Genomic DNA, 13825 nt, shown 5'->3' with positions numbered 1-13825 from the left:
GAAATCTGTTTCTGTTTCCATAGAGGCTGCCAGACCTGCTCCGTTTCTACAGCATGTTATATTTTTTATATTCAGCCCACCCAAAACCAACTCCTGAGAAAGATGAAAAATTAAACTACAAACCCCAAACTGATTTGGAGGGAAGTATCTGAAAGTAGCCAGTAGTAAGTCTCCTCTCCTGGTTTTTATAACCTGATGTACCTCACTCAAACCCCTCCATCTGAAGCTGAAAGAAGGTATTGAGTGATGTTGCTGGAAATTGTTGCTTTGTTTGGCACGTGGCATGTTGTTTCTCACCCCTGTGCTTTGATGTTCTATACAGAGTTTCGAAGAAGCCAGGAGATGTTAAAGGAAAGAAAAGCAAACAGGTCTCGCAGCGATACACAGCAGCAAGGCTCCATGAGAAAGGTGTCCTGCTAGAAATCGAGGACCTCAATAGCAACCAGTGAGTGACAGGAATCCACCAGGAAATCCAGCTTGTGGTTCCTTTGAAAAGCGGGAGGTTTGCAGTTTCCTCTGTTGAGGTCGATGAAGGATATCAAAGTGGCACTGAGTGGTTTGATTCCTGTGGGGTAGACCAAGGGCTAAATGGCAAAAAATTTGGGATAGAAAGAGTTTGCAGTGGTAGTGTCCCTGCCTTGGAGCCAGAAGGCCCGGATTCAAATCCCACCTGCTCCACAGGTGTGTCTTTACAAGTTGATTTAAAAATACCTGCATCTGGCTGGAGACTAGGCAGGGTTACACTGAGAAAGTAGGAGATGGTGAGGACTGCTGATGTCAGAGAAGTCAGAGTTGATAAAGTGTGGCGCTGAAAAAGCACAGCACGTCAGGCAGCATCCGAGGAGCAAGAGAGTCGACATTTCAGGCATAACCCTTCATCAGGCCTGGACTTTGATGCCCAATATCAGGAAATGACCAATCCAGGGAGCTGGGGAACATCTGGTTCTCCATTTCTTTATCAGGGTAGCACCTGGAGGTGGTGGTTAATCGATACACAGCCTTAAATAACAAAAATGATTTTGAATTTCAGTCTTGAGAACTTCAGTTAACAGCTGAAAATGTGTTGCTGGAAAAGCGCAGCAGGTCATTCAGCATCCAGGGAACAGGAGAATCGACGTTTCGGACATAAGCCCTTCTTTGGGCTTATGCCCAAAACGTCGATTCTCCTGTTCCCTGGATGCTGCCTGACCTGCTGCGCTTTTCCAGCAACACATTTTCAGCTCTGATGTCCAGCATCTGCAGTCCTCACTTTCTCACTTTCTCCTCAAAAACTTCAGTTAACACCCTGTCTTTCACAGGGAGCGTTGGAGGTTGCTTCTACCCCGATAGCTGTCCATTTGCAGCGTAAAGCTGAGATAAAAGACAGAGTTCTTAGGGGGTGCTGTTGTTTGAGGGAGTACACCTTATTCTTGTTTATCAAAAGGTAGCCCACCACCAGCATGTGCAGATTGGGCCTTGGATTAACCTCCCAAAAATCTGACCTCTATCGGCACAGGAAATGTGTTGCTGGAAAAGCGCAGCAGGTCAGGCAGCATCCAGGGAACAGGAGAATCGACGTTTCGGGCATAAGCCCTTCTTCAGGAAATGGGTTGGCTTATGCCCAAAACGTCGATTCTCCTGTTCCCTGGATGCTGCCTGACCTGCTGCGCTTTTCCAGCAACACATTTCCAGCTCTGATCTCCAGCATCTGCAGACCTCACTTTCTCCTCTCTCGGCACAGCACTGTCTAGGCACTGCAGTCAGGAGTCCATGTAAATTCCAGACTGGCTCTTTCAGTATGATTCATAGGCCAGGGCTCAGAGTGTTAACCAGGGCTGATGGAGGTATCACTCCCTGCTCACACTTTATTCTTTCCATCGGTTCATTTGTTTAATTAAACAGTTCTCTTCTGTTTTCAGGTTTAAAAACGTTATCTTTGACATCTGCCCAACAGAAGAGGTGGGTGACTTTGAAGTGAAGGCAAAGTTCATGGGAGTCCAAATGGAGACATTCATGCTACACTATCAGGTAACTGTCAAGGCCGGACATGGTCACCTCTGCTTTACCTTTTCATCCCCCGTTGGCACCTAGTACTGCAACATTTCAAAATATTACCCTGTTTGCAAAATCCCTAGTTTCCTTTTCCAACTCAGTAATCTCTAACAGCGCCACAGCCCTCTGATCCACTAATTCAGGCATTTCATACATCATCCATTTGAATTGTGTAACTAGCGGGCTTGTTTTTGGCTGCCTGGGCCCCATCAGCTTTGGGAATTCCTTTGTTAAACCAATTGGTGCCAAATAGTGTCTCACTCTCATGATATACAATGGATTTTACTATGTTAGTGATACTATATAAATGGACACTCTGATTCTGTTATCCTAATGGGCTGACTCTCTCTGGGACACAGTTCCTGAAGGGGCTGACTCTCACTGGAATATAGTTCCTGTAAGTGCTAACTCTCACTGAGGGACAGTTCCCAAGAGAAATTCAGTTCTCTGGAAACTACCTGTTGTTGGGAATTGGAGACACTACAGTGAGAGTGAAAGTGAGAACCCAACTCAGATTGTAACTGGCTTACGGCTGCTCTCTCTGTTGGGTTGTCTTGACTTTCTGCTTACCCTGTAACCTATGTTCCTGCCCAGGACCTTCTCCAGCTCCAATATGAAGGTGTTGCCGTCATGAAGCTGTTCGACAAAGCGAAGGTTAACGTCAACCTGCTGATCTTCCTCCTGAACAAGAAGTTCTACGGGAAATAGCGGGAACGTCAACCGCCCCTCGCCACTGGGGTCAAGAGCTCGATGCCAGCGTCACGTTATTGAACGAGGCTCTGATGAGGGGCTGCCATGCTTGTACTTTTCCCTTTTTGTTTAAATTCTGCGCCAATCAGAACTGAACACCTTTGAGGAGTGTATCAGCACCATCTGGAGCAGAGTCGGGTCATTGGAGCGGGCGTGCAATTCTATATGTAGTATTAAACTGCTGGAACGTTTATAGACTTGGTATATGCATCAGTAGCTGTCTGTGTACTGCTTGAGGGGCATAAACATTAAAAATCAACCTTTTCATTTTATTATCAATTACTTTTGTTCCTTTGCTATGTCTCTTGTTTCTGTACAACATTTTCCTTTCTTTCTCCACATTCCAGAATTGTCTTATATCGTGCAGTCAGAAGTTGATGTTTCCCTGCTTTGTAATCCTTGCTTCCAATGATGTCTCCACCACACTGTTTGCTGATTCTCCCAGTTAGGTAGATCTCAAGCTGCCACAATGCAATACTAATTCTCAATGACTGAGTAGTGGGACGCTGGCTTTCTGAATATCTCTGCACGGAGATAAACATTATTCACTGGCTAAATTAAAGTTAATTTAGGTTCCTTTTCATTTCAAACCCCTTGGCGTACAACTCTATCAGTCTAGGCCCTTGTGAATAAGCTTTCCACCAAAATCAAGATTGTTGGGGAGGGAGTGCATTGACCGCTGCTCAGAACACACTGTTCAGTGAAAATCCTTCCAGAGGATACTCACTCTCAAACAAAATATCTGGGATGGTTGTTATTAAATTGAATGTGTGAATATAATCACAATCTCTTCTAATTGCAGGGTTGGAGTTTAGACTCCCAATTTCAGTTGCTATTGGCTATCTAACACTAGACTTTTCCCAAATGTTTCACTTCCTTGTATTGTTGTTGTGTCAGCGTGTCTCCAAATATGCAGCATTCCATGGTCAACATGCCCACAGTGGTCTGCAAATGATGAAGAACAGTTCCTTCTTCCAAGTTTCTGTTCCTCCCTTTGCCGTCACTTGCACCTGTCTTGAGATTACTTTCCAATTCATTTTTATATCTAAGTGTTCCCAGAATCCTGGTTGGTATCTGAGTTGGGTTCCACCTGTCATGTTTCCAAGCCCAACATCTGTGTCCTTCAGGAGCACATGCTAACCGCAGTGGGGGGCCCGGGGAATCGGACAGCATCATTGGCTTAACATTTCACTTAATATAAGGGCTTTGTTCACTTTAAACAGAAGTAAATCCAGTGAGACTGATCTTGCATTGCTCCAGATTCTCTCGTTTCCTGACTGGCGTGAATTTAAGTTAAAATTGTCGCTTATAGACTTTCTGAAGTGCCACAAACTGTTAAAAGGAAACATTTCAAGTCTCTGGGCTGCAACTCCTGGATCCTGAATGGATTAGCTCCCCCTGCGCTGGGTGATGAGATGATACTGAGAGAGGGAAACTGAGTGTCTGAGAGTGGAGAGTACAGTGGACAGGCAATCAGGAGGAGAAAGTAAGAACTGCAGATGCTGGAGATCAGAGTCGAGAGTGTGGTGCTGGAAAAGCACAGCAGGTCAGGCAACATCCGAGGAACAGGAGAATCGACGTTTCGGCCATAAACCCTTCATCAGGAATTCCTGATGAAGGGTTTATGCCAAAACATTGACTCTCCTGCTCCTCAGATGCTGTCTGACCTGCTGTGCTTTTCCAGCACCACACTCTGAACACAGGCAATCAGCCTGGCATCCATTCACCACAGGACTATCCAGAGAAAGCTGTCACATACTGCTGTTGTTGGCTAAATTATTGACCCCACTGATGCTTTTAAAACAAAATTGTATTTGTAGGATCACCAGTTGTTCCAAAACTAAAATAAAGATTGAGTTTATAATTCTTCATTGTGTGGTTTCTAAGATCCAAGTGTCTTCTGTTTTCTTCATATTTTGTTTCATTGGCACTGATATCCTTCTGCTGCAGTTCAACTTCCAATCTCTCAAACTACTCTCACTAGGGTCTACCCTCACAAAACCCTGTCCATATTCCCACTTTAATCACTCTTCCCCTGGAATCTCAATCGTGCAACTGCTCAGGGTCTTAGTATGCTGCTGGTCACAATCAAACCCTGGCATGTTCTCAGCTCATCTCCCTTCTTCACAAGCATGACATTAGATACAGAGTAAAGTTCTCCCTATACTTCAAACTGAAATTGAAACTCCCATTATACTGCCCCAATCAAGCACTCCCAGGACAGGGACAACACTGGGTTAGATACAGAGGAAAGATCTGTTTACTCTCTTAAACTGAAGGTAAAGCTCCTTTGACATTATCTCCATCGAACACTCCCAGGACAGGGATAGCATGAGGCTAGATACAAAGTAAAGTTCCCTCTACTTTCTTAGAGTCATAGAGATGAGCAGCACAGAAACAGACCCTTTGGTCCAATTCGTCCATGCTGACCAGATTCCAAAATTAGTTTAGTTCTATTTAGCCCTTATCCTTCCAAACCCTTCCTATTCCCATCTACATGCCTTTTAAATGGTGTAATTGTACCAACCTCTACCACGTCCCTTGGCAGCTCATCCCTCAGGCCCCATTTAAATCTTCCCCTCTCATCATAAATCTATGCCCTTTAGTTCTGGACTCCCCTACCCTGGGGAAAAGACCTTGTCTACTCACTCTGTCTCTGTCCCTCATGATTTTATAAACCTCTGTAAGGTCACCCCTCAGCCTCTGACGCTCTGGGAAAACAGCCCCAGCCTATTCAGCCTCTTCCTATAGCTCAAACCCTCCAACCCTGGCAACATTCTTATAAATCTTTTCTGAACCCTTTCAAGTTTCACAACATCTTTCCTACAGCAGAGCCACCAGAATTAAAACACTTAAACTGAAAGTAAAACTACTTCTGCATTGTCCCCATCAAACATTCAGGGTTAGAAGCTTCTTCTCTACATAAACAAGAGATGCAGACAATAATTTCATTTTCACCTGTTGATAAAAGAAAAAAAGGAGGAATAGAGCAAGGTAAGTCAGTGTATTCTCAAGATTTGATATCCTCTTGTTTTCCAATGTATTTATTCCAGGAATGAATCTAGTTTACCTTTGCTACACAATTCCAGACCTTTGCAATGCACTTTGGAATGTATAGCAAGGAGACGATAAATACATTGTTTTTGTTTCAGTTCTAAGTGCTGGACAAACTCAGCAGGTCTGATGGCATGTGTGGAGAGAAAAACAGCTAATATTTTAGAGTCCAGTGACCATTCATCAGAACAGAGATAACATTTGCTGTAATTCATACAGTCACCTACAAACAAGCAATATAGATCGGATATCATCTAAATACAAGGCTTATGTTGCCATGACATTGTGCCACATAAAAGGTTATTGTGCAAAGCTGAAGCATATGGTATTGGAGGTGATGTATTAGCATTGGTAAAAGAATGGCTGGTGGCAGGAAACATAATGCATAACTGTTAATCCAGAGACCCAGGTAATATTCTGGGATTCCAGGTTCGAAACCCCCCCCCATGGCAGATGGTGGAATTTGAATTCAATAAATATCTGTAATTAAGAATTTACTTATGACCACAAAACCGATGTCAAGTGTTGGAAAAACCCATCTGGTTCACTGATGTCTTTCAGAGAAGGAAACTACGATCCTTACCTGGTCTGGCTGACATGTGACTCCAGACTCACAGCAACATGGTTCACTCTTAACTGCCCTCTCGGCAATTAGGAGTGGACAATAAGTGCTGGCCTGGCTAGAGATGCCCTCATCGTGCAATAAATAAAGAAAGAAAAGTAACTGGGTTTTTCTGATTTCTGTAACCAGTGGATTCCTGCAGTAGTCTGTGCTGGGCCTTCAACTTTTTACAATGTACAAGCAATCACTAAAATAAAAGGAGTGAAGGTATGCTGGTTAAATTTGTGAATGACACAAAAAGCTTGGAAAGTATACAGTGAAGAGGATGTTGGGGATATGCAGATAGATACAGAGAAGTATCACGTGGGAAAACAAGAAATTATTCATTTGGACAGAAAGAATAAAAGTAAAGTCACTGCTGTGTTTCCAGACCATGGGACCTTTTTTTTAGATTAGATTAGATTACTTACAGCGTGGAAACAGGACCTTCGGCCCAACAAGTCCACACCGACCCTCCGAACAGCAACCCACCCAGACCTATTCCCCTACATTTACCCCTTCACCTAACACAATGGGCAATTTAACAATAGACAATAGGTGCAGGAGTAGGCCATTCTGCCCTTCGAGCCTGCACCACCATTCAATATGATCATGGCTGATCATCCTTAATCAGTATCCTGTTCCTGCCTTATCTCCATAACCCTTGATTCCACTGTCCTTAACAGCTCTATCTAACTCTTTCTGAAATGAATCCAGAGACTGGGCCTCCACTGCCCTCTGGGGCAGAGCATTCCACACAGCCACCACTCTCTGGGTGAAGAAGTTTCTCCTGAACTTTGTCCTAAATGGTCTACCCCATATTGTTAAACTGTGTCCTCTGGTTCGGCACTCACCCATCAGCGAAAACATGTTTCCTGTCCAATCCTTTAATAATATTATATGTCTCAATCAGATCCCCTCTCAGTCTTCTAAACTCAAGGGTATACAAGACCAGTCACTCCAGTCTTTCAGCGTAAGGTAGTCCTGCCATTCCAGGAATTGACCTCGTGAACCTATGCTGCATTCCCTCAATAGCCAAAATGTCTTTCCTCAAATTTGGAGACCAGAACTGCACACAATACTCCAGGTGTGGTCTCACCAGGCCCCATACAGCTGCAGAAGAACCTCTTTGCTTCTATACTCAATCCCGCTTGTTATGAAGGCCAGCATGCTATTAGCCTTCTTCACTACCTGCTGTACCTGTATGCTTACCTTCATTGATTGGTGTACAAGAACACCCAGATCTCTTTGTACTGCCACTTTAACTAAATTGATTCCATTTAGGTAGTAATCTGCCTTCCTGTTCTTGCCACCAAAGTGGACAACCATACATTTATCCACATTAAACTGCATCTGCCATGCATCTGACCACTCACCTAACCTGTCCAGGTCACCCTGTAATCTCCTAACATCCTCCTCACATTTCACCCTGCCACCCAGCTTAGTATCATCAGCCAATTCACCTAACCTGCACGTTTTTGGACTGTGGGAGGAAATCCATGCAGACACAGGGAGAATATGCAAACTCCACACAGACAGTTGCCTGAGGCGGGAATTGAACCTGGGTCTCTGGCGCTGTGAGGCAGCAGTGCTAACCACTGTGCCACCCCACTGCTTTCTCCTTAGAGATAGATAACTGGTGGTGGTTGAACTTCAGGGTCACCGTGCCTCAGGAGGGGAGGAGCAGGAAGGGGAGGTGTTTGACGAGAAGAGTCCTTCATGGTAACCTTATGCTTTTGACATAATTCTGTATTGTAACCAACTGTCCAGCCAACTGAGCTAACAAACCACCCTCCCCCCCACCACCCCACTCCCAGATAAAACACCACATTAGCTAAATGGAGAAGAACTGTGGAATGCCACAAAAAAGGATCTTGGTGATCTTGCCACAAAAAATAGTAAGTATGTACAGCAAGTCATTAAGAAAACTAATGGAATGCTAAATTGTGTCAGAAATTGAACATTAAAGTATGGATGCTACATATCAGGCTGTAAGTGCACTGGAGGCAGTTCAGAGGAGACCTGGAATGAGTCGGCTGTATTATTGGGAAAAGTTGTTCAGACTGGGTTTGTTTCCATTGTGGTTTAGAAGGGTGAGGAGTGTCTTCACTGAAAGTTGCCTGTCAGATACTTAATGGTATTGACAAGCTTTATGTGAGAAGGATGCTTCTTCATCTTGTGGGCAAGTTCAGGACTGTGGGCCACTGCTTTAAAGTTAGGAATCATCCTTTTAGGGCAGAGCTGAGGAGAGTATTTTTCTCTCAGAGGTTTGTGAGAATTTGGGACTGTGTGTATCAGATGGCAATTTGGGGAGGTGGTGTCACTGAATATTTGTAAGGCAGCAGTAGACAGATTCTTTGCTGGGTGGAGGAATCAAGGGTTATCAGGAGTAGATGGGAACATGAAATTCAAAACACAAACTTCATAGATATCTAGAAACTATAACATCAAAGGAGACCATTCAGGCCACTGTGTTCTGTAATGTTAGAACTTCAACATTGAAATTCTAGTTCCTTCACTTCTCTCCTATCTAATTTTTTACGACATTTTTTGTTTTCAAATACTTATCAAATTCCCTTTTAAATCATATATGTTGTTTTGAAGGATCACTTATAGTGAAATATTCTGTGCACCACTTGATTTTTGTAGGAAAATTTCTACTCTGCCTTTCTGTTGCTAATTTTCCTGTCCAATTTTCTTTGGTAATGCTCCTGTAAAACACCTCAGTTATTTTTACAGTATTAAAAGTGTTTTATAAATGTAAGCCATTGTTATTAAATTTCTGTTTAAATGGGCAACAAATGATGAATAGGTGTGAAGTTGAATCATTTGCTCCTTCACAGAATGTGGGATGTTCTCAGCATTTGTTGTCCATCCCTAACTGCCCTGCAAAGGGTATCAGTGAACCACCACCTCATTCTACTTTGCCCTGATCCTACCAGTCAGCAGGTGCCAGGTGTTCTTTGCTGTGGGACACAGGTGCATGTCTTCCTGCTTGACTTGTACCCAAGAATGAGTCACTCTCTCCAGGAAACCAGTCAGGAAAAATAAAGATACTTAACGAATATAAAATTTGTCCAGTCCAATGTATGGAATGTAACTCCTAATCAGAAATCAACAAACCTCAGATCCTTTCAACAAATATGTGACTTTAACTCTCAAGTTTCTGATGTTTGGTGAAAGAATAACTTGCCTTGCTTTTAGTGTGGGAGTTCTTGTGGTAATGTGGGGAGGAATGTCATGGAATTAGTAGGTATCATAAGAATGAGTATCTTCCGTGAATAACCTCTAGCTGTGGACTTGGGTCTCTTGGTCACAATATATTAAGGCTGGTAGAAAGATTTTTGGAGATATTGGGTTGAGAAAGCAGTGAAGAAACAAGAACATCCAAAACAACTGATCTTATTGTAGACAACAAAAGCAATCAAGGAGAAATGAAGCAGATGACAAAGGGACTGGGCTTGGGAGGGGTTAGTTTTTCTCGACACGGTCAGCTGTTGTGATCTGGTTGGGGACTTAGCTTCAATCATAGGAAAAAAGCGGAGGAGTGGGACTAATAAGATAGCTCTTCCTAAGAACCAGGATGGATACAATGAGCTGAATGGCCTTGTTCTGTTCTCTACTTACTTAGTGAAAGGGAAGCTGGTCCCAGCTGAAATCATCCCAAGAAAAAGTGGAGGAGTTACCAGGAGTAAAGAGGGGGGTGGGGATCATAAGTCAGAGTCCTTGCTGCTAACTATCTACCATCTCCTGGGTCCTGAGGTCAATGCAGAGGAAGCGCTGTCTGATGGAAGCAAAATCAGGCTTAACTGTGATCCCTCCACAACTGATAATGCTCGGACACTCACTATCCAAGTCCTCACCTGGGGCAGGTACAAGGTAGCTCGATCATTTTGTATTCAAGCAGTGATTGTACCTTGAGAAGATGTTGGAAGTTGCCATGACAACAGAAGAATACAGATAATACAGTCAGCTTCTTGTTTGTAGATTGACAGCTCATCATTTCCTCCATTATCTACAGAGCCAACTGCATTATGTCATTGTTGGGTGAGATAGCTAAACCATGACTGTGCACCTTAGGAGGGTTACAGATCTACATCTGTCCAATAATCAACCAGTACATTCTGGGAGAGACAAACTTACATTTATGTAGCTCCTGGAATATTTTACAGTCATTGTAATAGCTATGAATATCAGTTTCTACTGCGGTGTTGAGAAACGTGATGGCCAAACAAGCTTTCACAAATAGTCATAAAATTAATAACCAGTGCATTTGTTCTGGTGTGGGTTGAGGGATAAATATCAGCCAGGTTCTGATGGAGAAATCCCTTCCTGCTCTTCAAAATAGTGACCTTGGTGTCTTTTACAGCTGCCGCAAGGCAAATTACTTTGGTTTAACACTGTGTTCAAATGACAGCTACTCTGATTGGGCAGCACTGCCTCGGCACAATTTTCATGATGAAGTTCCTGAAACCTGACCGACCAGCTCATCCCTTTACTCTCTTACTTTACTGAACCATCTGCACTGTGTCATCATTGGGTGCCACAATCTTACAAAAATGGGAACCGGACAATGAAATCAAACTCAATGTTTTTCAATTCTCTGTCCTGTGCTATGGAATTAAATTTGAATCTCAAAAGAACCGCCACACAAACAGATCAATTATCCAAATGAAAAGTCGCAAAGTTATGAAAAGTGCTGGAATTATTTGGAACAATAACTTTTCAAATTTCTAATCTTACATCAGAATGGTTTGGCGTTTATATTCAATGTCAATTGTAATCGTTACCTGGTGCTGGGTCCTTATCCTTGTGTGATGGACCGTGACATCCAGGATCCTCCTTCAGATGTCAATGTTAATCTAAACCAGAATGTTCTCTCCATTTACCCATTGTCCTTATTTGTCACAAGTGCACCTCAGCTTGATGCCATATCCTGACCATAGGCTGATGGTAACTCTCCTGTTTCAGTCCTGGTCATTGTTTGTCATGATTAATTGCGGTGCCTATACCCCTTTGTCGTGATTAACTGTGGAGCCTATAAGAATCTCTACACTGTATTTCCCGATATCATGTTATCACACAAATAAACGTAAATTATTTTGTATGCTGGAAATCTGAAATAACAACAGAGAATGCTGGAGAAACTCAGCAGATCCGGCAGCGTCTGTGACGGGAGAAACAGAAGAAAACTTCTGAAGGAGAGTTGTAGCGAATGCTGTTTCTCTCTCTGCCAGACCTGCTGAATCTCTCCAGCACTTTCTGTTTTTATTTCATTTTATCACAGACTCTTACAACACCCACGCACTGTATGACAAGGAATTAATTTATTCTGCTCTCTATCAAGTCTTTTTCTTCTTTCCTGTCTGTGCAACATACTTTCCTTTCACTTCAGTCCAATACTGAGGGATTGCTGCACTGTCAGAGGAACCATCCTTTTGATGAGGTTAAACCAAGGTCCCATCAAGGCTCTCAGTGGTTGTAATAGATGAACAGGACATCGGATCCCAATCTCCTGGTCAATAGTTCTGCCCCAATCAACAACACTGAAACAGATTATCACAACAATTTTCTTACTGCTGTTTGGAGGCTTGGTGTGCGCCATGTGGCAGTAAAGGAATGGTGATATATTTCCAAGTCAGATGGGGAGTGGTTTGCAGGTGAACTTGCAGGGGATGGTGTTCCCATGTGTCTGCTGCTCTTGTCCTTCCAAATGGTAGTGGTCATGGTTTTGGAAGATGCTATCAAATGAGCTGTGGTCAATTTCCACAGTGCATCTCATAGATGGTACACATTGTTGCGACTATGTGTTGGTCTTGAAGGAAAATGTGGAAGGCATGGCTGTGATGCCAATCAAGAGAGCGGCTTTGACCTGGATGGTGTCAAGCTTCTTGAGTGCTGTTGGAGCTGCACCTATCCAGGCACGTTGAAAGTATTCCATCACACTCCTGGCTTGTGCCTTTAAATGACAGGCTGTGGGGACAAAAGCAGAAAGTGCTGGAGAGATTCAGCCAGACTCCAGCATCTGTTGAGAGAAAAACAGTGTTACTGTTTCGAATTTAGAAATCCTACAACAGAATCGAAAATACCACCCTTTCCCAGCGATTTATGTTGATGAATGCCACCCTTTTCCACCGGCTTTCATTCTGATGAAGGGTCACTGAACTTAAAACTTTACTTCTGGTTTTCTGTCCACAGATGCTGCCAGACCTGTTGAATTTCTCCAGCATTTTATGTTTTTGTTTCAGATTTCCAGCATCCACAGTTAGCTGTATTATTGTAGGCACCGGGGAGTAAGGAGATGAGTTACTTGCCACAAAACTTCCAGCCTTTCACATTTTCTTGAATCTGCAATATTTATATGGCACTTCCAGTTCTATTTCTAGTTAGTGGTAACCCCCAGAATGCTGGTAGTAAGGGACTCAGCATTATTAACAACGTCTTCACAACATTGAAATATTTAAATAGTAGTCAGAATATACAGTATTTAATGTGAGGCCATGTAAAACTATTAACTTTCGATCTGAGAAGAACAAATAAAGCAATATTTTCTCCTTAAGGAGAGGCCAGGATCTCTGAAGGAAATCTACTTACCAGCACAAATAGTAATCATCAAGGCTAGTAGAACATTACCACAAGAGAGTTTGGAATTCCAAAGAAAGGAAGTGATGCTTCAGTTTTGCAGAGTCTTGGTCCGATCCAATCAGGAGGAACTGCATTCAGTTTAGCACCATACTTCAGAACAGATGTAATGGTCTTGGATAAACAAAACAGATTAATCAGAATGACCCTTAAAAAAAGGCCAAATTATGTCAAGTTTAATAAATCAAACAAATAATAATATATAAAATGTCAAAGTGTGGATACTGAACAGAAACTGAAAGAGAAATTCCCTGAGAAACTCAGCAGGTCTGGCAGCATCTGTAGAGAGAAAGCAGAGCTAACATTTTCAGTCCAGTGACCCTTCAACGGACTATTTAATAAACATGGCTTGAATTTAGAAGATTTAAGAGCTGAACTAATTAATTTATCTAAAATGATAAAGGGATTTCGTGGCATATATACAAATGATTTATTTTCTTTTTTTGACAGAAACTCAGACAATGAGGGGAAATTAGTAACATTCACATCACACAAATGCCAGGCTATGACCATCACCAATAAGAGACAATCTAACCACCGCCCCTTGACATTCAATGGTGTTACATCATTGAATTCCCCACTATCAACATTCTGGGGGTTATCATTGACCAGAAACTCAACTTGACTCACTGCGTAACCACAATGGCTACAAGAGCAGGTCAGAGGCTAGGAATTTGGGTGAGTAACTCACCTCTTGACTCCCCAAAGCCTGTCAACCATCTCCAAGGCACAAGTCAGGAGTGTGAT

At 42.8% G+C, this 13825-nt stretch overlaps 1 protein-coding gene and 1 long non-coding RNA gene across 3 annotated transcripts in view; one reads left to right on the top strand and one right to left on the bottom strand.

Annotated features, from left to right (window-relative positions):
• The window catches only part of iqgap1 (IQ motif containing GTPase activating protein 1), a 111327-nt gene extending 108267 nt beyond the window's left edge, over positions 1-3060 (top strand). Inside the window, exons 36-38 of the mRNA XM_043680495.1 lie at positions 323-445; positions 1899-2007; positions 2626-3060. Coding sequence (XP_043536430.1) covers positions 323-445; positions 1899-2007; positions 2626-2739 — 346 coding nt within the window. The 3' untranslated portion in view covers positions 2740-3060. The remainder of the gene's footprint in view (positions 1-322; positions 446-1898; positions 2008-2625) is intronic.
• Positions 1-13825, bottom strand: part of LOC122542583 — an 85674-nt gene that overhangs the window by 69375 nt on the left and 2474 nt on the right. For both annotated transcript variants that reach the window (XR_006309822.1, XR_006309821.1), the window contains exon 2: positions 13031-13192. This is a non-coding gene — a long non-coding RNA (uncharacterized LOC122542583). The remainder of the gene's footprint in view (positions 1-13030; positions 13193-13825) is intronic.

Source organism: Chiloscyllium plagiosum, chromosome 40, assembly GCF_004010195.1.
Source record: "Chiloscyllium plagiosum isolate BGI_BamShark_2017 chromosome 40, ASM401019v2, whole genome shotgun sequence".
Classification (NCBI taxonomy): Eukaryota; Metazoa; Chordata; class Chondrichthyes; order Orectolobiformes; family Hemiscylliidae; genus Chiloscyllium; species Chiloscyllium plagiosum.
The sequence above is the reverse complement of the archived record's forward strand: the minus strand, read 5'-3'. Positions and strand labels throughout refer to the sequence as shown.